Consider the following 25,003-nt stretch of genomic DNA (forward strand, 5'->3'; position numbering starts at 1 on the left):
ATAGCTCTCTAGGTCTATAATCTTGTCTTTTTTGATAATGGGAAGATGAATGAAGATCACTAGCAGGGGAAACATAAGGAAGCAGAGAAGAGAGATATGTCTACTGCAGCAAATTAACCTGTCAACCTTGTTTAAAAGGGTTATTTTTAAACTCTATTAGCTGCAGGTTTTCATAGCTGTTCAACATCTTCATATTCTTCTACCATTACCCTGCACAATTCAAGTGCATACACAGACTGCAGAGTGCTAAGGATTCCCTGGTCATTTTAGTTTCTAACACAAGCTATTGATTCCTGAAGTATGATCAGGAAAGAACAGCAACTATTCCTGACTTACTGAAAAACTTCAGGGACAACACAAGATTTTCAAGTGACGAGTACAGTGAAAATACCATAATGGGAAAGAAACTTTCCCAGAGTCCATGTGCAATGGAAATTCAGTTACAGTAAGAATGGAAAACTGCCCATGGCCTTCACCCCTGAAGTCTCAGTGCTTGAAAAATAATTAAGACAGGACTTCCATCCCCTAACCTTCAGTGCAGTGAGGCACTGTCTGATAACACAACATCCCCTGAGAGGCTGGGCCTGCCTGGGCAGCCCTGACACATCCAGATGTCACCCTCCAGCCATGAGGGGCTGTGAAGGGAGGCTGAGGGGAGCCTGTGCAGCCACACTAGGTAAAGCATCCTAGGGACAGGAGAAATCTTCATGAGCCCTCTCCTGCCCCTGAACATTAAGAGGAAGTGGATACACATGCCTATTGTCTCCAGAAAACTTCCCACTTTATACATTTGTGTCCTCAGCCATAGATAAATAAATAAAAGCCACACTGTAGCTCACCTCTATTTCACCCCTTCTAATGACAAATCTGTAGCTATTGCTCAGGATCTGCTGTCCTGGCTCCAGCACATCCCAGACACTGCTGGACTCTGCCTTTAGCTTTGCATCCTTATACCAACTCTCAGAAATGAGGCTTCTGCTCAGTGCTCTGTGTGTTACTTTACCAAGGCACTGGCACAGAAGTGCCCAAGTGAGAGCCAACCCTTCCTCTCTGATCTCTGCCCTGTGCCCTTCACCCCCAGTCCAGGCTGCCCTTGCACTGACCTTGACTTTCTGTTGGTGGTGGTAGATCTGCCAGGCGATGTGAACGTGCATAGCACACCACTTGCCAGGTTTCTGGAAAAAACAAAAGACATACATCAGTCACTTTCAAAAACCTGTGATGCTTTATTTTATTTCTAGAAGAAAACAGCCCCTGAGCCCTGCCTGGTTTGGTCTGGGGGATCCCCACGCCAAGCCAACTGAAAGCACAGGGTTCCCTCTCCATCCTCCTGGAAAACCAGAAATGAAAAGACTTGTCCTTTGCTAGGGAATTTATCTGGCTGTCCATGAATGCTACAGTTGGACACGCTCCTCTAATCCTCTGATGCCACTGGCTGAGAGTGCAGCTTGTGCTGCTGAAAGCTGTGTCCCAGCCAGCAGCTGCCCTGCACAGCTGGACTCTTCACAGCTGCACACTCAGGTCATTTCCATAAAGGCTAGGATTGGCATTTCCACCAAAAGATGAAAATGGAAGTGGTTTAAAAGGTCACCCTGGTTTTCAAAATTCATCTGACTCCCTCATGTAATTGCTGGCTTGTCCCTCTGCAACTTCAGCTCATGAATGTACTGAAAACACTGGAGGTCACACAATTCACTCTGTTTGGGGGGGGTCTTTGTGTCCTCCCTGTCCCCCCAGTCACAGGGAGTAGAAGGAGGCAGGAGCCACAGTGCTTGTTATGCCTCATGGTGAGCTTGGACTCCATCTCCAGCACAGCTGGAAACTGTCTGAGAAAGCCTCATTTGAGGAGATGCCTTCTCCAAAGTTGTTACTTAGGGGTCTGTAGTTACCTACACAAGTAGTGATTCCTGCAGATTTAAAAATTATCACAGGAATTTAAGAGTCTCCTTAAGCTGCTTGTGAATTCAATTTTTCACAAACTATGGCACATGGTCTGCCTTCTATTTGTGTATCAACCTATAATTAAACCATAAAAAAACCCCACTATCTCACAGACATACTACCCTAAACTCAAAACCTTTTGCTAATTGGCAAAAACTGACCGTGCTAGTGATTTAGCGAGTTCACTAAATCAAAATCTAGATCTTTTTCCTGAATATGCTGAAAAATTAACAAAAACCCCATTTGTATGAGTGAGGGACTGGATCTTTAAATCCCTGTTTCTAAAATATTTTGTGTTTGAAGTGGATTGTCTTGTCTACAGTGGACAGTGAGATACCTGGATGGGACGCACCACACTGAATAACACTGAAAACACACAGTAAAATAATACAGCAGACTCCTTCAGAGTGCAGTGAAGTAACAGGGAATCACTGCCAGGATCTCTAGGATGTGCCTCAGGAAACCATGATGGAAGGATCATCAATATTTAACCTCAAATATACATATGAGGGGTTGCATGAGAAGAGCAAAACTTCCAACTGTGAAACTCTGCCTTGTCCTTGAGCGATCAGGAGCTGCAGGAGTGCCCCTGCTCTCCCCAAAAGCAGGGCAGAACTGCCCAGGTGACATGTGGCAGCTCTCATTTGGAATTATTCTGTGCTACAACCTGGAAGGAGTGAGCCAAGCTTGACAAACAAGAGCACAGGAAGATTTCTTACCCTCAACATGGGCCTGAACGGATCTGTCAACTGTGAAGAAGAAATGACAGCTTGGTTACATGCCTGTCACTCAAACAATTGCTCTAATTAACAAATCTGTATTGCTTCATTAAGAGACAAAATTAAAATGTTAGAATTTTACTTTCAAATGAAGCCCTTTCGGATAATAATTAGTCCTGAGCCCCCATCTCCATGCTGTCCCCTCCCCCTGGCTGTGACACCTGAGTGGTGACGAGCAGCTCCAGCAGGCTCACACAGAGCTCTGGCCCCTGGCAGCAGCAGCAATTTGTTGATTTAATGCTGCAGAAATGGCTGGTTAACTGCACTGATGGAGGCACAGATCTGTCCTTTGGACAAACTCCTGCTCTCATCTTTCAGAGCTCCTCAGCTCCTGACAAGGGCCACGGAGGGGCTGGGATGGCTGCAATGGGGTGTCAGCCATGCTCTGCACACCAGCCAAGGTCATGGCCTTGTGCCTCACTGCTGCTCGAGCTCTTCTCTGGCATAAATGGGCTTTGCCTTAATTATTTTCACACTAAAACAGATGTTGATAAACAAGGATCCTATAAAAATCCATTTTTTTCATTTTTATTTTTGAAGTGGCCTGTTGGGGTTTTTTTGTTGTTGTTGCTGCTTGTTCGTTTTGGGGGTTTTGGGGGTTTTTTTTTGAGTAATTATTTTCTTATTCCCCCTTTTTTTTGCTCCTATTTTATCAATAAATGCTGGGAAATAATTCAATTTATTTGGTACTGCTCATTTGTTTTGGATTTTCTGTTTTGAAATGCAATACTAAAAGAGATTTATAGGTGCAGAAGGTACTTAACAGACGCAGTGATGGCACAATGCATCATCTTGAAATAATCGAAACTCACTCCCAGTTGAAAGGGAACATAAAGCTAAATGACTTCCTGATGGGAGACTCTGGTTATCTCTGCACTTAGATAAACAAACAGAAATGTGGTTCCTTTTGGTTTAAAGCTCAACCTCAGCTCCATTGCTGAGGAACCCAAAGTATGGAAACTTGGCCCAACACAGAGACAACAGCTCTGAAGTTCAGCCATGCCACAACTCGGAATTTTAGGGAGAGCTCCTCAGTGCTTTTGTCTGACAGTTCTGCTAAAATTTGAGTGTGAAATTCCTTATGGAAATAATGGCTACAAATTCAAACACATCAACAATCCTTGGGCAGAGAGGGAAAGTGCTGAGGCAATAAATGCTGTTCACATCCGCTGGAACTCAGAAATCCAGAGGCACCAAGTGATCAATAAAGTGCATCCGTATTTCACTGGGGCAATCAATGCTACAGTAACCCAGGGAATAGCTGTCATTACCCACATTAAAAACAATTACAGAGTACCAACACAAATCTTGGGGAGGCTTGTACATTTTCTACGTTGAATTGGGCTTTTATGCCTTTAGCTGGCCTGGGGGGAGAGAGCTGCCAGCAAGGACAGAGCTCTGCCATTGCACAGGGGCTGGTTTAAATGTTCCCACAGAACTTCTGCAGCCCTCCCTGATGAAACAGCTCAGACAGCTTTGCTTTTAGGGTGTTAATTTGGACATACTGAAGATGGCAGCTCTAGCATTCAAGGTTTTCAGTGATGATTTACTTGAGAAAAAGAAAACAATTTTTACAAACCCGTGGATCCTTCTGTAGAAGAGTATGTGGGACCGTTCCAGGTCTGGCTGCAACATCAATAGGATTGGAAGTCTGGAAATTCCACAAGGAGAGACAACATTAATGAGCTGCACAACAGTAACAATGCCTACAAGCAACAGAATGTGCAAAATAATAGTTCTTTATCATTACATTGTCTAAGCAATGGAGACAAACTTGTTATAAAGGAACCATTATAATCCACTCAGTAATATGAGTATTATCGTCTCCATATCCACACTTTGATTGTCCACCAACTTCCAATTACTTTAATCAAAACCACTGGGGGAACAGTGACTGTTTAAACTAGAAAATCTTCTGATGTGAAAAAACCTGATTAGGAACACATTTATGACACAGCATCAAAAGCAGCATTTGGAGGACCCAGCCCCTGCTCTGCTGATTATCAGTGATGCACTCAGCACTCAGAACATCACTGCACAAGGACATCAACTCCATCCACAGGGTCTGCCACAATATGGGTATCAGGAAAACATCCAGTTGGAAAAAATTAAAGCCCTTCCCTTTATTTGAATGCAAACACTAAGTTAGTAAAATGCAGTTTTGTGGGGAAAAAACCCCCAAACAAGAAAAAACAAAAAAACCCCACCACCCCAACCCCCCTACATTTAGATAGAGCTTGTTGCTATGTCGAAATGAAGAAAATAGAAATCATCTTCAGTATAACTAACAATTAAATAGGAGAGTTGTTAACAGTCTGATTACCATACAGACGAAGAATCCCACTAATGAACTGCAATTTACATATTCAGTCATTAGAGTGGATGGGCCAATTTAAGGAAGAAGGTGTCTCCTCTGCAGAACTTCCACCCCTGATTTCAGTCTTTAGCTGCAAAGACTACAGACTGACTTCCTCCACTGATAAATAAAGAGTGACTCCATGAAAACAAAAGAAAAAAGCCCTGAAGTTGCCACATGTCTCTCCCCAGTTATCACCCATCAGAGGAGAGCCAAATCAGTGTTCTGCACTGTGCTGGAGCTGGGAGGTAATTATGGAAATGAGTAAACAATAATGAGCACCATTTCTTAAAATCCTGATTATTACATGACCTTTCATTAATGCACACTATCTCAGAACTAATTAAATTGCTTCTGAAGTTATCTATGCCTTTACAGAAACTATTTTTTTTTAATATTCATAGACAAAAAATAACTTCTCTTTGTGGTAAATTTGGAAAAAGGCAACTGTGCCCTACGGTATGAAGCTTCAGGTCAGAGCTCAGCTGCTCCAGTGTGATGCCCATGTTAACCCCAGCCCTGCCCTGGCTCCCAGGGTCCATCTGAGCAGGAAATTCCTGTCTTACCTTGGGTTGGAAAGCTCCTTGCAGCGAGCCAAAGGGGCCGGTGGGAGGGATCATGGGAGGAATACCTGATACAGCTGGAGGATAGGAGTGAAACAGCTGCAAGAAAAAAGAGAAGAACATCAACACTGGGGCACCACCAGCACAGGCAGCTGAGGAGGACACAGAGAGCATTCCTGCAGAATAGCAGGAAAATGTTATATGGAGAAAACTGAGAAGCATTGAAGTGATCTCATTGCAACAATGTTAGTTAAAGCAGTCGATGGGATGTTCACAGATGTCATGAGGTTTAGAGCTTAAAAGCAGTTCCAAAATCAGACAGCCAGCAACCTGTCCCTGCCTCGGGCCAGCAGAGCATAAGGGAGACATTTGCCCCTCAATTATTAATTTTCAAACTGGAGAGGTTTAAAATGCTTTCAGTCTGTGACTTGTTTCAAGAGAAAAGGCAGAATCCTGAGCTGAATGAGATTCAGAAATCTCCTGTTTAAGCGGAAAAAACCTTTAGGAGTTCTAGGATATTGTATCATTAAAACTCCATTAGTAGGTTGGGATTTTAATGGTATCTGTAGGAAATGAGGAAAATATGCACAATTCTTACTTCATTAGCCTGTCTGAGAGGATATCCTGCCACATCTAATACTAGCAGACAGACAGTCTGATTTGTACAAAGATTAGTATTTAAACAAAACGTTAAGGCAGAACTTCCCAGAAATGTATGGGAGTTGTTTTATAAAGAGAGACTGCTCAGCACAAAAACGTGTCCATCTCCACTGACCTCCCTGACCCCAGTGCTCTGTCCTAAGGGAATTTGGGGAAAAACAAGAGGCTGCTCTGTGCTAATGCAGACAAACACAAAGGAAACAAGCAGGTAAATGAAACAAATAAATTCTTCCGTGAGGGTGGGCAGGGCTGGCACAGGGTGCCCAGAGCAGCTGCGGCTGCCCCTGGATCCCTGGCAGTGCCCAAGGCCAGGCTGGACACTGGGGCTTGGAGCAGCCTGGGATAGAGGAAGGTGACTCTGCCATGGCAGGGGTGGAAGAGATGGTTTTTAACATCCCTTTCAGGCAAACCCACTCTGTGATTCCATGACAAACCATCACATCCCAACCTGCCCTTGTCTCTGTGCTCTGCCAGCGAACCTTTGGATCTTGCTGTGACAGAAAACTCCCCAATTCCATGAAAATGCTGCTATCACACACCAAAATGCTTCCTGGCAGGAGTCAGGGACTCAAATCACCCTCCAAACCCATTCTCAGCGTGAAACTTCTGGATCTCAGAGACATAGGATCCTAGAGACCTAGGAGGGGATGGATCTAAGAGAAGATGGCTGCCAGCTCCACTGGAATTGCCACTGAAAAAACTAACAGGTTTCTCTGGCTGACAGCAATTCCCCTCTGACCATGGCTGAGCAAAGTCAAACAACTGTGTGCTACTTTTAAGACCAAAATAAATGAGTTAATGGCCAATTGAACAGAAGCAGGACTGGGCAAAGTCAAAGACTGGACATGAAGGGTGGGAAAGCACTGAGCAAATCCCATCCCAGAGTAAATCAGCACCACAAAGTTGTGATGGATTTGGATATGCCAGGCATACACATATGCTTTTCTTCATCATTTTTTCTCTCACTGGCTCATCTTGTAAGGTCATTTATCCATGTTGTTTTTACTAAAAGCTGAGAAAACATTTCAGAGGTATCAGAAGATTTTCTCAGTTTAAAAGCCTCCGTTCATGTTGCTGCTGTTGTTTTTAATTCTATTTAATTTGGACCTGTTCCATCCAATGGTGCAGAAAACATTTTGACATTAGTTGATACTGAACTGTAGGCATTTGAGAAACCATTAAGAGACATTTTTCCTCATTTACAATAACTTTTAATGAGTAAAATGGGCTTTAAATTCTCCAGTGTCTTCTGTCTTTAATTCTCTGTGTAATGGACTAATTCTAAGTGATGAGAAAAGGTTTTATACTTTGTATTCTATTGGCTATGACTAATAATAAGGAATTCTTTCCTCAGTTTTATAACAAGTAGTAAGTTAATCAAATGTGACCTTTCCTCAAGGTCAGAATTATTAATAAAATATAAATAGTTTATCTCCATGATTAATTTGTATCAGTTAAATCCCTCCAGCTTTCAGAATCTACCTTTCCTAGTCAAGTGCTTCCTTCTTCCCAAGTATTCCTTGCTTTGGAGCAGCAGTTTTCCCTTTTAGCTTTCCCTGGGGAAACATGCAGTGACCCCAGCTTCCCTTGGCCAGGTGTATGTGATGCTAAACTAGACTTGGCAGCTGCTGCAGGTAAAACAAAGCCTCACTACGCTAAAAGAGAAGGAACAGCACTGATTTAAAACTCCACATTAGCTTCTATGTGAGCTGCACTCCCTGTTCCAAAGTAGATGGATTTTAAGTCTCAAACAGACCCTGTTCTCCTCCAAAGTTCACCCACACTTACTGCCAACTTTAAGGTATCTGAGTTCCAGGTGTGGTTCTACAGTGGAAGCTGCTGACCCTAGGAACAGCTCTGTGCAAGTGCCACATTCTGACAGTGTTTGTATTTCTGCTGCTCTGTGGGTGTGCCCCAGCCCAGCTAAGGGACACCTCCCATTCCCTGTGCCCTGCCCAGTGCCAGGGCTGGGACCAGGGGACACTGGGCTGGCCTGGCCTGGCTGGGGTGGGACCAGGGGACACTGGGCTGGGCTCACAGACAGTCTGTTACTCCAGTGCAGACACCACAGGCATCCCCTGGGAGCAGCTGCTCAGTGTCCCACAGTGACCACGGGGCAGCCCCTTCCCAAGGACAAATCTTTCCCCAGGGAAGGCAGGAGGGAGCAGACCCCTGCCCTGGCCCCAGCACGGCTCCCTGGCTAAGGGAGCACAGCATGGAGCTTTCCTCACCTTAAAGGGGTGAGGCCATAACCTTTGCAATCCAGGTAGCTCCAAGATTTCTGAGATTATCTGACTGAATTTGAACAGCAGATACAGCTGGAGACTTGTACAATGCCTTCTATCCTACACTGCCAACTTCTGTGCTTGGTTTCTCTAAAATCCATGTACTACCTCCCAATTCTGTGCTCCTGCTGGAATCCACAGGCCACACTGATGACAATCTATCTCCTGAACCCACGTGTGAAGCTCAGTAAATCAAAGTGCAATTTAACAGTGATGCAGGTGAGAAATAGTGCCCTTTGGAGTGGAAGTGGGAATGTTTGCCCAGTGCTCCTGGAGCTCTGAGCCTGCAAACAGAGCCCCAGCTACTCACATGAGGGGGCAGCCATGGACCAGACTGTCCAGAGGCAGGACAGGCTGTGACCAGGGGTTGTGTTTAATCCAGACACCATGGTCTTAAACCAGTTTTTTTGCCCAGTTCCACTTCTAAGCAAAACCAACACATAAAGCCAAATGCTCTGCAGATTTCTGAGTGCTGATGCAGTACTCCTTCTCTCATCAAAATATTGCTCTTGGATTAAGAAACTCTTGCCAGACACCTGCCTCTGCCAATAGGATGAAGAAAATACAACCCAGAGTTCAGCAGCAAATCAATCAGTGGATTCAAACCCCTAGGAGCAGAAGCTTTACATTTAACTGGAATTTTAAAAATCAATTCATCTCGGTAAGTAACATTTTTGGTAGCTTAGGTAAACACATCTAGTGCATAGCTGGATTCATGTTGCTGTCATCAAACAGAGCTTTCAAAATATAACAAGCCCAGTGGATCAGATGAGCCTTTGAGATCTGAATAATAAGACAGGTTTTCAGATTTTATCAAACAAAATATGATAGATTGGGAAAACTATTAGATTATCTATCCCTGAAGGATCTGTATGATAGTTTGTCAGTTCGTTTCAAGTTCCTTAGCAAAAATATCAGCCCAAGGGTTTGTGGCACAACTGAAACACCGTGATGGAATCACTGCTCTCTCCTGCTTCATGGAACAGTCAGCTCTTCTGTCTCATCTTTTCACATCAAACCTGGCTCCAATTGGCGTGTGAGCAAGAGATCTTTTGATTGGAAAAGCTGATACTGCATCTTTATCAGAAACAAGCACCATGAATGCAAGCCTTCAAAAGCCAAAGCAACCAAGGACGATAATGGTAAATCCTGGAGTGATGATTAGGGAGAGATTTGACACTGTGCCATTGATTGAGTGGTGATCCCAACCCACCACAGAAAAGCAGTGAAGTCAGTTGGAAACAGCAATAAAACTCACACTGTGACGGTAGAAGGGGTCAACTTTTGTAGGATATTTGTCAAACTGCAAAGGGATCAAAGCACAAACTAGTTACTTTATATTTTCTTGCTTTACTTCTGTTGGCAAAATAGAATACAACTTCTCTATTATTTGGCAACCAACAGAGGGGAAAAAATATGCAGAAATTAGTTTCCAATGAAACTGTTGGGGATTTTTCTTCCTTCAAAGTCAATCAAGATCTTTTTGGGACAGACAAAGGAGAAGGCCCCAGTGTGAACACTCGGAGCAGGACTGGCCAGAGCCTCGTCCCTGAGTCCTGTGCTGCCACCTGCACCTCACACTGTGACAGAGGGCCAGCCCTGCCTCTCCTGCCCAGACACCCCTGGGCAGCCCCGAAACCCTTCCCCACAACCTGGCAAATTCTCCACAAAACTTGTGTAATAAAGAATAGAGTTGTGCTCTACTTATCCTCACATTTCTGCCTGTGGTACGCACCATGGGCGGTGCTGGCGTCGGCATGATGGCAGTGGGAGGGATGGCGTGGGGGAAGGGCGTGAAGGTGTGCTGGTGGGTGTGTTGGTGTGTGTGCTGGTGCTGGTGCTGGTGCTGGTGGAACTCTGTCCTCAGGTAGGGCGGCGGGCCCAGCGAGGCGCCGCGGTCGGCGCTCTGCGACGCCAGGAACCGCGTGTTCAGCTCCTGGCGCAGGAGGTCTTGTTCTGAAACACACAACCACAGAACCGGGGCATTAACGACATCGGAAATGACCTTGGAGATCATCCAGCCCAACCCACGAGCTGACACCACCTTGTCACCCAGACCACGGCACCGAGTGCCACATCCAGTCCTTCTGGAACACCTCCAGGGACAGTGACTCCACCACCTCCCAGGACAGCCCCCTCCAGTGCCACATCACTCTTTCTGTGGAGATTGTTTTTCTAATGGCCAGCCTAAACTCGCCCTGGTGCAGCTTAAGGCTGTGTCCTCCCATCCTGTTGCTGTTCCCTGGGAGCAGAGCCTGACCCCACCTGGCTGCTCCCCTGTCAGGGAGGTGTAGGGAGTGCTGAGGTGTCCCCTGAGCCTCCTCCTCTCCAGGACAAACAACCCCAGCTCCCTCGGCTGCTCCTCACAGGAGTGTGCCCCACACCCCTCACAGCCTGGCTGCCCTTCTCTGGACATGATCCAGCCCCTCCACGTCCTTCCGAAACTGGGGGCCCAGAACTGGACACAGCACTTGAGGTGTGACCTCACCAGTGCCGAGTATGGGAAAAACAAACAACAAAAACAACACACACCCCTCTCCCCCGAGCTCTGGGGCTTTTCCAGGCCCTGTGCCACTTCCTTTGCTGTCTGTGGTAGCAACACTGTATTTAAAACTTCCAGGTGACACATGAAGACACTTTACAGGGCAGGAAACCTCCCTCAAGTCTTCCCTCAGATCTCAAAGGCCTGATACAGTACAAAGTTTCCATCTCCCCTCGCACCAAGCATGTTTTCACAGTCCTCTGAGCATTTACGGGCATGGACACAGGGCTAAATAGGTGAGGGTGGACAAACAAGCTGGAGTGAGCAAACAAGTGGCTGTTGCTCACATGAGCACCCTGGAGCATGGACATAAAATGATGCTACACAAATGCTACGATTCCTTCCCATCAGGGACCAGGGCAGGGCTGGCACAGGGTGCCCAGAGCAGCTGTGGCTGCCCCTGGATCCCTGGCAGTGCCCAAGGCCAGGCTGGACACTGGGGCTTGGAGCAGCCTGGGACAGTGGGAGGTGTCCATGCCCATGGCAGGGGTGGGATGGGATGCGATTTAAGGTCTCTCCAACTCAAACCTTCTGGACACACCCGAGCTCAGCACTGCTGTGGGCTCAGCCCATAGAGACCCTCCCTGCAGCCAGGGAAGCTCTGCTGGGCACAGACCACAGCTGCAGGAAGAACTCTGCTGTGGGGGCGACAGATTCTGTGTGGGCACATCAGGAACTTTGCTGGGATTTTACTGTGGGTTGAACAAAACAAACCTGGGAAAACTGTCGCCTTCCAAAAGCAGTCACTCCCAGGGCAGAGGGAAGGCCCCTGGCTATGATTAGGTGTTTGCCTGGCGTTGCTGTCACTTTGCCCAGCACTGAGAACAGCCTCTGCCCACCAAGAGCCCTCACCAAAACCCCCAGTTATTCTGACCCACCCCAGAGCTGGGTGTCCCGCAGGGGACTCTCACCTGAGTACGTGCTCCCAGCTGGGTGTCCTGGAACCTGCAGCGTCCCTGACGTCAGCGGGGGTGGCGGGGGCAGAGCCGTGGGAGGGGCAAACATATTGGGGTGGTGTGGGTGTGCGGGGGGCTGCAGGGCGGGCGGGAAGCTGTGCAGGGGGCTGTGGCTGGCCAGGGACAGCGGGAACGGCGACGCCGACGGGTGGTGCGAGATGTGCGGGGGAGGCGCCTGAGTCTTGGCAGGAGTGCTGCTCCTGCTGCTGCTGTCAACGAGAGGAGAGGCCATCAGGGGTTCGTATGGAGAGAGAAATGCCCCAGCACACACACCAACACAACCTCAGCAGCCCCTCACAGCGTGGCTGTAACTCATGTTACAAATCCCAGTTACCATTTCCAGTCCTACCGCTGGGATATCCCTTTCTCCAGGATATCCCTTTCTCCAACACCTGCTGCACCTGCTCTGTTATCTTTCACTTCTCCTGGTCCCTGCACACCTGAGCTGTGCTCTCCCTCGCTGCAAGAGGCTGGTATTGTCCCACAACAGCACAGGGGTGACACACAAAGGAGTAATCAGCCCTGTGCATTCATTACTTAATTATCAGGTCCTTTCTACATGACTGCTCCTGGTTCATGTTTTCAGGCAAATGAAGCTCAAAATTACTGCATTAATAAAAATTTAATTTTTTTTTCTGTGAATTACTAAGATGAAAGACTGCAGAAAATGCGAAATGAAGTTGCGAAGGCAACAACAGATTTGTGCTTATTGTACAGGTAATGCCCCTCTCTACCCCCAGAATAAAATGAGGTAGCACGAGTCAACAAAAGAAGTATTTGTGATTACACTGGCTGCTATTTTTCAGGTTTCATTTCCTACTTATGAGTATTTAAAACACATTCATGGAAGGCTTAATTCTCCTTGTCATTATTTCAAATAACGACACACTTCAATTGCAGTGACTGTTAAAGACAAACAGTACCAGCTTGGTTAAAAATAAATCCAGCTCTTAAACACCTCCCAGTCTTTAGTCAAACCATGAAGCAACCACAGCGCTGCTTCCCCAGGTCCTGAAGGTCACATCTGCCTGCTGAGAGCTTGGATCTGGAGAATGGGAACCTGTCTTACATAGGGGAACCTGAGGTCCCTCACTCAGAGGGACATCACAGATTCCTGTGCACATGGTGTTTAATCTCACTGCTCACCTTTGTTATTCATAGATAAAAGGTGAGGCTGATCTCACCGTGGCCAGGTGAGAGAAAAAGACTGAAGCCTGCAAGGTGCCAATAGTGCAGGAAAACCTGGAGCTGTGAAGTGCCTGGTGTGTGACTGCTGGTGCTGGGCTTGTCACCTTGTCACTGGTGGGACCTTGATCAAGGGGCTCCTGGGCTCCTTGTCCTGGGGCATGGCAGTGCTTGGAGATAGCAGATATTTACAGGGATGGGAGGGCAAAACTGCCAGCCTTCAGGGAGCAAGCAGCCCAGCCTGCAGGAACTGGGCTTTTCTTCCCCTGATCCATATTGTGTAAAATTCCCTCCAAAAGCCCAAGTACAGCAAGGAAAAAAATCCAAAGGAAATGAAGTGAAAATACGCAGAGTTCATGGGATCAGCAGGTCACAGGGAGTGATCCCGGCTCATCTTAGGGGAGGACTCGAGGTTAAATGCACCAAGAGCCCTTCATTTCCCAGGGCTGGGCTGTGCTGTCCCTTCTTTCCCCAGCCCCCTCCAGGCTCAGTCCAGCACGGCAGACCCCTCTCCCTGTACCTACCTTAAGCTGTTGAGGCTCAAGCTGCTGCTGTTGTAGGCAGAGAGCGGCTGCGAGAGGCTCTGGGGATGGGGCTGCACCGCGGGCAGGGCCGGGTGTGCCGGCGCCAGCGGCGACTGCGGCCGCGGCGGGTGCTGGCCGGCCGGGGGCTGGCCGCAGGGCTGGCCGCAGGGCTGGCTGCACGGCTGGCTGCAGGGCTGGCTGCACGGCTGGCCGGGCTCCTCGGGGGCTGGGGGCACTGGCACGGCCGGGGCTGGCTGTGGGGCAGGAGCCTCCGGGCGCGGGCCGAGCGCGGGGCTGGGGCAGCGGCCGTCCGGCGGCGGCTCCAGCGGCGGCGGCGTCACCTGAGGACGGGGGTCTTTAGGCACCACAGGCTCAAGTATTGGGTCTTTGCTGCTGTCCTGGCTCTTCTCTTGGCTCCTTTCTAGTCCTGATATTTTGGGGACAGCTGGGCCCCTAGCACCAGGGTCGTCATTGTCAGCAAGTGCGCCAACTCCCACCTCTTTATCTGCAACAACAACAACAGAGAGAGAAAATGGTTAAACGTGAGACAGACCAAAGGCCAACCCAAAGCCACTGCTGGGCCTCTGGCACTCTGGCCAGCTCCATTTTGTTTCCATCAAGAACCATCCAGGCAAATGAGAAACTGAACCAAATCCATCTGCCCCAGAAACTCCTCAAAACAAAACACGTGGCAGAGCAGACAGACCCTGTTTAGGGCTCCTGTTCTCCATCGTTGTTACTCATCATCATTCCCTCACTGAGGGACCAAACTGTGGGAACTGACCCACTGAGGGAGCCACTCCACCTGAGCCCTGCGCTTCCCACAGAAGGGTGAAGGCTGGAGAAGATCTTTAAGACCACCAAGTTTAACCCTCACCATGTTCACCACTAAATCATGCTCTCATATACCACATCCACATGATTTCTGAACACTCCCAGGGTTGTTGCCTGCAGCACTGCCCTGGGCAGCTGTGCCAAGGACTGACTGCACTTTCCATGGGGAAATTCCTCCTGGGGTCCACCCTGAGGCTCTCCTGGCCCAGCCTGAGGCCGTTCCCTCTCCTCCTGTCCCTGTTCCCTGGAGCACAGCCCGACCCCCCCGGCTGTCCCCTCCTGTCAGGGAGTTGTGCAGAGCCACAAGGTCCCCCCTGAGCCTCCTTTTCTCCAGGCTGAGCCCCTTTCCAGCTCCCTCAGCTGCTCCTGGGGCTCCAGACTTCCCCATGACACAAGATCTGAACTTTAAAACACAACTAGCAGCAACCCTGGCTTTTTTTAGTTTGGCTGATCATGGATTGACTTATGTCTATTTCCCAATTCTTTAATAATAATGAATATATTTATAATTTTAATATCTGTACATTGGAGTTTTGCTCACCAGGGCTCCACAGCAATTTCCCATTGAAATCACTCCCCAAGCCTTCTGTCAGTGTGGATCTGATCCACAGCATCCCTTGGAACAAATCCAGGGGAATGCTGCTGACCCGAGGCTGGGAAAGCTGCTGCCTTGGAGGTGGGGGATCAGAACCCATTCAGGGCCACATTGCACAACAACTTGGAACAGCCGGACTTACACCTTCAGCAACTACAGAAACAGCCCAAGGGAAACGTGAGGTTTGAAGGGGCTTGGGACAAGCTTGGAATAAAAGTGTCCAGTGTTCTAAATAACCCTAAGACAAGAAACCTTTACTCCTCCTTCTGCTAGTTTGAAGGGGCAAAATGACTAAATGCATAATGAAACAATATCCATTCAGAGAAAATTGCTGGCAGCTCCTTTGTGCAAACCTCGAAGTAAAGGAGTGAAATTCAGAGGATGGGGAGTGAACTCTGCCAGCCCATGGCCTGGGCACATCTTTACCAACCATCACATCCCTGGAGGCAGCCTGGCAGCCATGTGTGACAAAAATGGCATCATTTCGGTTTAATTTCATTAACACATCAAAAATAAACCACACCAGGTACCTGCTCACTAAGTGTTTTACAGGCCTACTGCGAGGGTACACAGCCTGGGAAAGCACAGGATCTTCACAGGTTGTAGACAAGAGATGGGGGAAAAGGGGATAAAGGGAGGCAAAAGGGAGGTAAAGAGAAGAAAAAGGAAGAAGAAATAGGGGGAAGAGGTAAACCTCCTTTAATCACTCCTGGAATACCTGTAACAGACACAGAGGCTCCTCCACAACTTGGATTGGACAATTATGAGGGCAAGAGAGGGGCTCCAAAGGGATGAAAACAATTACTCTGCCATATGCCCAAGGTCCATCTCACTGTAATAAACTGCAGGTTCTAGGTAAAGGGAACTTTGCTTGCATTAACTCTTTTGATCAATCCTCTCTGATCAAACATTATTAGAAGTTAGTGTGATCCACACATGTTAAGGCAGGTCCCCAAGGAGAAGAGAAATGGGCAGCAGTTTGTTCAGGAATAGGTGGATCTATCTTCCCAGTCCTTTGGGTGTTAGAGTTACAAGTTTTTGGGTTCATGGGGTTTTTTGACACAATGGCACTGAGGACTCAGGCTTGTCACTTGCAATGCCCTACTACATGGCTGTAGCTGGTGGTCTGGAAATCCTGCAGAGGTGATACTTCCAAACCTACAGGGAACACCTTGCACTCAGTGCATTCATTAAATCCTGTCCTTTGGTATTTTTAGCCTCTCTCATGTGCCACATTTCTTCAGCACAGCTCAGTGCTGTGGCTCTGCCCCTCCTCCCCAGGAGGAAAGGGCTGGGAGTGCCACTGTCTCCTGGGTGTTTCCTGCTGCTGCTCACAGCCCCCGAGCACCATCCCTGTGAGTCTGCACTTGGAAGATGCTGCCTGCAGTAAAATACATGTTATTCCCTGTCTCCCAGCAGCCGTGCCCGTGGGTTCTGCCTCTCCTGTGTGACACCAGTGCACCCACAGTGAGCCCCAGGCCAGCTGTGCAGGAGCCCCAGCACACACAGCCCTGCCTGCTGATAACAATGATGTATACATCAGAACCAATCCTCAGGCCCACTCTATCTACTGGGGAGTCGAAATCTCCCCTCAGTGATAAATGTCACCAATCACAGGTTTCATGAGGAGGGCTCCAGTCCTCATCAACAGCACTTCAAGGTCACACAGACAAGATTGCTCTTTTCCTACCCTGCCTGCCTCAGTGCAAGAACTCTGGAGGAAAAAAACCCCTTAATGTCACTATGACACAGACAACCCAACTTTCTGAGATTGTTTATCATCAGAGGAATTCATCTCCACCCACCAGCTAAGCAAGCACAAAGCTAACTTTATTTGCTGGCTGTCTCCACACCCTGCTTTGCACAAAGTGGAATTACTGCACTGGGATTCAGGAGGGCAGTGACTGTGATGTAACTTCCATGCTGACACAGGCTCCCCTTTTTCCACTGGGTTGATACTGGATCCACCAATAGCCAATCTTCCACTGAAAAAGGAATAAAGCCAGAATTTGATGCTGAGGACTGAAGAACATTTGCATTTCTCACACAGGAAATGCAGCTTTCACTATCTTCCATTCCAGTGTCCTTTGATTAGCCTTAAATCTCAAATTCCTCTGTTTATCACTCAAACACACAAACTCAAGACACAGAATTCTAGTCCCCTCCATGTGACCCTGCTGTATATGTGACTATCACTGGCATGGCTCCATCACACCAGGGAGCAGCCAAGGCCACCCTGGGGACACCTGCAGGTAACCCAGGTGACTCAGGTGACCCCCAGAGACTCTGTAGCTGGGAGAACCAGCAAACACTTCCCTCTGGAGACACGGATCTGTAAAACAAACACAGGCAATAAGCAACTTTCCATCACTCTCTCTCTTCCTAACATGCAAACCACTATAATTTGACCTGAACTCTGCATTCTGGCTCCCATCTGGGTGGTCCCAAAGAGTTAAAGTTTGCCAGAGGTGGGCAGTTGGGAACATCACAGCCAAAGGAACAGCCCAGGGGGTCTCCACTGACAAAAAGACACTGTAGGAATTTGCTAGATGTGACACTCCCAGAGAATCATCAATGCAGAACCCTCTCACTGTGCCTGGCCAAGATGTTTGCAGATGGGTTCAGCATGTCTGGGAGCACCAAAGAGCACAGAGGGTGCCAAGAGCCAGCACAGGGTGTGCCAAGAGCCAGCACAGGGTGTGCCATGGCCACCCCCAGCCCAGCCAGTGTCCTGGGCATCCCAGGCCCTGGGGAATGAAATCCCCTTAGGGACACCCCTGCAGGACCATGTCAAACTTACAGCAGCCAAACTTTGCTCCCAAACATAAAATCATCCAACTTTTCCATGTCCAGGTGTGAGACAGCCAGGCCTGGAGTGTCATCCAGAAACAAGGCTGTACCATATCCTGTCATTCCTCCTGCCTGCATTTGGATTCAGCCCCTCCATGCCTGGCCTCAGGCAATTTCAGAGATCAACTCAGAACCAGCACCAAATATTCCACTTTCCTGAGAGGAAAGTTTAGGATTAAGCTCAAAGTCCTTATTGCACAAGTGAGAAAATTACAGGAGTTTTCAGTGTTCTGCAGCATCATCTTTGGGACTGAGCATTCACCAAAGAAATATTTTATTGCATCATTTAATTTTAAAATAGTACTAATTTTCTTTCACTGCTTTGGTAAATTGAATTCTTGACAACACTGTATCCGCCTAACTCGAATTTTCTGCAAACCTCTTAATGCAAAATAAAAACCCAGATCCTTCAAACTAATTTTCTCCAGCTTTATCATGGATAAGTGGGGAGTTGGTACAAACTGTCACAACCTCTGGAGCCTTGGAATGCAGGGCAGATCTACCCCACAGACCACCAGCTCTTCACAAGCACTACACAAGGCTTGAAATAATGAATCAGATTGCAGCCCTGATTGTCCATTTCACATTGATGAGACGTTGGTCAGTGCAGTATGTGGATAGGGAGAGGCAGGTGCCAGGAGCTGTTCCTGCCAGGGGGAGGAGGCTCTGGGTGCAGCAGCCAACACGCATCAAACAGGCCCCAGAGCGGCTCAGCTGTTGTACTGGATACACATAATTTGCTAAAAACAATTTCTCATTTTCAGCACACAGTCATCTTTCATCCTAATTTCCAAGGACATTAACAAAGCATTTGATTATGCAAATGAAGAGCATGCCTTCGAAAGCACAGCTCCTTGCAGCTCTGTCATCTGCTGGTAGCAATTACTCCACACTGAGCAGGTATTTAGCACAAGTGAACAGCAAGGCTGGTGACACACTTTGTACTTAATTATAAAACAGAGAAGAAAATCATTCAGGACAAAAGATTTTGCTACCTCCTGTTAAAAATGTTTATCCTTTGCACTGAAAGGGATTTAATTGTCAATAATGAAGTTGCAGATCAATGAAAAGAAGCACTTAGTGGGATTGCACAAGATGTTGACAATTCTTCAGTCATTGAGCTGCTTCTGGCCTTGATTTGAGAGTGCAGAGTTCTCCAATACTGCACATGAAACCATTTATTTCATCCAGCTGTTACACAGAACATACTCCATAAATGTAACTCCTAGAGCTGTACACTGGGAGCATTTTGACAGCACTTATTTCATTGTTTTTAAAAAGCACCCCTTGATTTAGTGCAATGGCATGGGGTAAAACTTTCTAGAGGGAAGCAAAGAAGGGAATATCCAAACAGCCCTGTCTGTCAGGAAACCTGGTACTTTAGTAAGTAGGAAGGAGCTGCAGACAGGTGTAACACCCTCACAGACCCTGCAAGAACTCAATCTTGCTTCAATATACACAGTCAAAGGTTTATTTCCAATAAAATCTCTTGACTTCCTAACCCATCCAGCAGGGAATCAATAAATGACATCATTAACTACACAGCCCCACAGTATTCCACAGCCAGGCCCTGAGGGATGACTGAAGGGGCTGCAAATGGGCTGGAAAACTTCCCAGGTGGGAAGTGATGCTGACAATGTCACTGGGGAATATTCTTTACTAATAATGGGTTTGTGATCAAAGAGTTTCACCTTCCTGTTTCAATTCTGCATTTTAATCTAAGACATCTAGGTCTTGACAAACCTAAAACACCCAGAAGCACAGAAAGCCCTTGTGAGGCCAGGCTGTGCTTCCCACCCCTCTGGCACCAGCACAAACCTTGGGTACCAATCCCACCTGCCCAACCATGAGCTCTGCTTCTGATCTCTGCTCAAAGACTGCCTGAGATCCAAACACCTGAGAGCTTCTGCCAGGGTTCTTCTGGAATTGTGGCAAAAACCAGGGGCTTGTTATGCACCTAAATCTCAAGAATTATAGAATCACAGAATGAGCTGGGTTGGGAGGGACCTCAAAGCCCATCCAGCCCCACCCCTGCCATGGCAGGGACACCTCCCACTGTCCCAGGCTGCTCCAAGCCCCAGTGTCCAGCCTGGCCTTGGGCACTGCCAGGGATCCAGGGGCAGCCACAGCTGCTCTGGGCACCCTGTGCCAGCCCTGCCCACCCTGCCAGGGAACAATTCCTGCCCAATCTCCCACCCAGCCCTGCCCTCTGGCAGTGGGAAGCCACTCCCTGTGTCCTGTCCCTCCAGCCCTTGCCCAAAGCCCCTCTCTGCTTCCCTCTCCTCTGTTGGCTGTCACAGAACACCCTGTGACACCCAGTGGGCAGAGCAGAAGGGTGGGAGAGCGCTTCAAACCTGCCCAGAGCAAATGAGGTGACAGTACAAGACAATAACCGATTAAAACCAGAAAACACAGCAAGGCGGATAATTTTCTCCAATTATCAGCAGGAACATCACCTCAGCATAGGCTTAACCCCATCAGAGGACAAGGGGAGGAAAATAACTTGAGTTTCTCCATTGCCTCCCCCTTCCTTACTCTTGATTTGCCTTGGCTACAGATCCACAATATTCCCTGAAATGCCCATGACATCTGCTCATCCCACTTGTGTGTGACAGGATTACTTGAATGAGCTTGAACAAAACCAGCTTTCAAAAGCAGCTTGAAAGATATAACCCTATGAACACTGATCAAATGTAACCTGACAGCTCCGTTTAATATACCAAGGACCACAAAGATGTGTGTGATCTGTTTATACAGCAAAATAACACATCTATTCCCCCTGAGAGGTGTCACACCCCCAGCTCACCAGCCACACAACCCTGGCTCCTTTGTGAATTTGCTCTTTACAGCCAAAGAATTTCTGGTTTGAAAGGCATGATGCCAGTGTAAGCAGAGAGCTTAATAACACTTGCTAACACTAAGATGAAGCTCAGCACAACTGTGAGAATTCCCGTTTTTAATTACAAGTATTTCAGCTCATTGGTGTCTACAAGGAAACTTTACTGGGCTTCCACATCCCAGCTCCCCCATGGGGGTCACTTTACACTGTTCTCATGCTTGGCACTGTTTTCCTTCTGTTTCCAGTGCTGCAGAGAAAAAGACTGATGTTAGAGAATTATGGAGTCATTAGGGTTGGGAAAACTCTCTAAGATCATTGAGTCTAGTGCTGCCAAGGCCACCAGTAACCCACATCCCCACATGCCAGACCTGCACATCCTTCACTCCCTCCAGGGTGGTGACCCCACCACTGCCCTGGGCAGCTGGGCCAGGGCTTACCCAGTGTCAGCTCCAACAGCCCAGGAAGGGCTCTTCTGCTCTGGATTGTAGCACAAAGTGCAGAAATGAGATTTTATTGTTTCTAGTCAACAAAGTGTCACATTAAATGTGTAATATATACGTGTCCAGTAACACCCAGCTCTTTGCAAATTGTCTGAATTTCTTGGCACCTGAAAATAAAATCCCAGCAAATGTACAAAGTCAGCACAATGATCCTTGTGAGCCACTCTTCACTCCTGAGAGATGTTGTCTTCAGGGAAGCTCCAACTGAAATGTTTCACCCCAGAGTTGTGATCATCTGTGCCCTGCCCACACAGACCACTAAAAGGAGCCTGTGGAAGTGCCTTTGCCCATCACCACGAGCAGTGCTCACCCTCAGGACACACCAGCTGGGCTGTCCATAGTGAGGACAACAGAGCTGCAGGTCAGGGTGATTTTGTTGTGCAGGAGAAGCTGTCTGAGGGGCTGAGCACATCCTAAACACAGCAGCAGGAATGAACACCTGGCTCACAGCTGATACCTCCAGCTCAGTTCAGCACACAGCCTCACTCATAATCTGAATATCCACAATAAAGCAATGAAGAATAAAGTCAGATGTAGCCCACACTGTCCCTGGGATGTGCTGAATGAGCTGGTAGGACACAGGATGGGCACAGCAGTGTCCCACATGCAGACAGGACACCAACACTGGGGTGTGATGTCTGAGGCTGAAGCCGGCCCCAGACTTGGAATTTTCTATCCAAACTGGAATCATTAGCCTGTGTACAATTCATAACAGGATTTGAAAAATGTCCTGTGCTCCTCACTTTAATTTTGATTCATGTTGTGCCTGGCTGCTGAGGCTAATTATTATCCACCAACGGTGCATTCAAGCCTCCAGCCTCACGCACAAGACTGTGTGGTGTTGCCTCCATGTGACAGGGAACTGTAATTCTAAAAGGATTAAAAGTTTACCAGCACAGCCATGTAAAGCAGAAAATTAATTGTTCACTCTTCTCATCTCTGTTTGGAAATTAGATTACGGGCTCCAAGTGAGCTGAAATACAGAAGGAGGCAAATCTTTGTGATTAGCTCACAGGTGGCCAGTGAGCCTTTCTGTGCCTCAAAGGCTGGCAGATTCCCATTAGCTGCAATAACAAAAGAATGTGTATTTATCCCTCAGCCCAACCCCTGCCCTGTGCCAGCACGGCTACCTGCTGTGCTAATCCTCAGAGCCAACATCACCACCCTCAGTTGTGAGCTCTGAAGTTTGCTCAGCTGTCACTTGGGATATTTGGGGTGTGGGGCTCATCCCTGCGCAGCCCCGGGGCCCCACAGCACCCTCAGCACTGGGGAGGAATTGGGGTGCCCACCCTGGGAGCAGCTGCTCCCCAGCACTGACAGCAAAGGCTCTTTATAGAGATAAACTTGTACCATTCACCACCAGTTTCACGTTCACGTTCTCTCTGCAGAAGGCACCTGTGTGAGTGCCAGCAGAGCAAAACCCACCAGGTTTGGGCAGAAATCAGGGCTCACAAGTGGTGCAGAGCATCAGTGGTCCACTCCACCTGGGATTTGGTCCTCACTCCCACCAGCTGCAGATGCAGTGGGACAGCAGGAGACTCTCACTCAGCCACAACCCACACACAAGGAAACCTCTCCAAGCCCTCCCAGCAGGAGGCTGGTTTATACAAGGAACCTTCAGGGCTTCTTCCTCTGGCAAACTGATATCCCACCTGGCAGAACTGTGATAACTTTTTTATTATTTCTGTAAACATCTAATAATCCTCTGAACCCTCCTAAGCTCTTTACCTTAACATTACCTTCCACCAGGGAGCTCTACAACTCAACTTACAATTTTCTTTTCTTCCTTTTATAGAATCACTGAACCATTAAAGTTGGGAAAGGCCTCCAGAGATCACGGAACCTTTGACCACCGTGCACACTAAACCACACCACAAAGTGCTACATCCTCTTGTTCTCTGAACCCTTCCAGGCATGGGGACTCCACCATGGCCCTGGGCAGCCTGTGCCAGTGTTAAACCACTCTCTCAGTGAAGATTTGTTTTCCTAAATCCAACGTGAAATGCGTGAGGCAGGGAGATGAGAACCCATCTCCTTATTCCCACACTACAAACCTGTCAGAATGTTTCAAGTTAAAGTCATAAAATTTCTTTTACACCAAAAATTAAAAAAAACCCTGTGGAGCAGTGGTGCTGTGGACCAGGGCTTGAGGCCCCCACCCTTGGCCAAGCCTTCCCACCCTGCCCTTCCCTCAGTGGAGCTGTTTCATAAGCTGCTCTGGGGAAACAACTGGAACTCAAGGTGACCTCTTCTCTCTCCATTTCCCTTTTTCTAAAAGCACCCATTGCCTGACCTGGCAAAGCCTGCTTCCAACAGTCCTGCTGCTGGAAGAAATGCCAGCAAAGCTGCTCCTGTCCCTCAGCTGCACAGCAGCACCCGCTGCAGGTCCTAAAACACCACCAAGGCTCATGTCAGAGCCTCCCTGGAGTTATGCATGACTTTCACTGGATGTGAAGGGAGCTGCCTCCTGATTAGGCAGCAGCTGATTATTTGGTTTGGGGATCAATGTGACACAGACACCTGGGCTCACAGGCACCAGCTGCTGCAGTGGTGCTGCTGGGGCCACAGCACTTGGGGACTGCTCAGGATCCTCCAGCCAGGGCATCAAAGGTGCCACCAAACCTCTCTGCTGCTGGTGCCCTCGGCAGCCACACTGGGCACTGGGGGTGGAGGTGACCTCTCTCCCCAGGCCAGGCTGGAAGGGAGCACAGAGGGTCACTGGTGTCACCTCCCTGCTCAAGGCAGGGCCATCCCAGAGCACAGGGCACAGGACTGTGTCCAGAGGGCTCTGGAATATCCCCGCTGAGGAGGCTCCAGCCCCTCCCTGGGCAGCCTGTTGAGGGCTGGGCACTGCCCAGGGCAGAAGTTGTGCCTCCTGTGCAGGGGGAATTGCTGGGCTCAGTCCCTGCCCGTTGCTCTGGTGCCACTGCTGGGCCCTGGAGCAGAGCCTGGGCCCTGCTCTGCCCGTCCCTGCACACAGGGACACCCAGGGCTGAGGGCCCCTCTCAGCTGGGGCTCCTCTCCAGGCTGCACAGCCCCAGCTCCCTCAGCCTTTCCAGCAAGGAATGAGCAGCCTGAATGCTGCAGAACTGCACACTAGCAATTCCCACTTTGTCTGATTGACTGGTGTGGAGAGAGAAGAAAATCCCACAGCCATTGCACAGCCCCTCCTATGGCTTGGTGCCCTGCAGAACTGGCCTGGGATGCAGTACCCCAACCTCTCCCACCCAGCACAGGTGACCTGTGGAGAGAGGAGCTTGTATTGCTCAACTTTCATTTTTACCTCAACAGCTGAACAACTCACATTCTATTTTTCCCCTCTCTGTTGATCCTCTCCAAGACCTTTTACCACAGCACATACCCCTCCAAGGGAGCACTACAGCTTGTGCTGAGCTCCCAGGGCCCATCAGGGGGTTGGTTTTGTCCTCCCACACACCCAGGGGCAGCCTGACTCCTGTCTCAGAGCTACAGCACTCTGGGTCACAGAATCATGGAGTGGGCTGGGTGGGAAAGGAGCTCATCCCATCCACCCCCTCCATGGGCAGGGACACCTCCCACTGTCCCAGGCTGCTCCAAGCCCCAGTGTCCAGCCTG

The 25,003-nt window shown here is 48.5% G+C and overlaps 1 protein-coding gene across 5 annotated transcripts in view; it reads right to left on the reverse strand.

Annotated features, from left to right (window-relative positions):
• Positions 1-25,003, reverse strand: part of AUTS2 (activator of transcription and developmental regulator AUTS2) — a 774,170-nt gene that overhangs the window by 13,686 nt on the left and 735,481 nt on the right. For 3 of the 5 annotated variants that reach the window (XM_066333138.1, XM_066333137.1, XM_066333141.1), the window contains 8 exons: positions 13,792-14,296; positions 12,038-12,291; positions 10,299-10,540; positions 9,843-9,887; positions 5,643-5,738; positions 4,300-4,371; positions 2,661-2,690; positions 1,104-1,175 (listed from right to left, as the gene is read on the reverse strand). In XM_066333138.1, coding sequence (XP_066189235.1) covers positions 1,104-1,175; positions 2,661-2,690; positions 4,300-4,371; positions 5,643-5,738; positions 9,843-9,887; positions 10,299-10,540; positions 12,038-12,291; positions 13,792-14,296 — 1,316 coding nt within the window. The remainder of the gene's footprint in view (positions 1-1,103; positions 1,176-2,660; positions 2,691-4,299; positions 4,372-5,642; positions 5,739-9,842; positions 9,888-10,298; positions 10,541-12,037; positions 12,292-13,791; positions 14,297-25,003) is intronic. The other 2 variants (XM_066333139.1, XM_066333140.1) reach the window with 2 other exon arrangements.

Source organism: Sylvia atricapilla, chromosome 20 (assembly GCF_009819655.1).
Source record: "Sylvia atricapilla isolate bSylAtr1 chromosome 20, bSylAtr1.pri, whole genome shotgun sequence".
NCBI lineage: Eukaryota > Metazoa > Chordata > Aves > Passeriformes > Sylviidae > Sylvia > Sylvia atricapilla.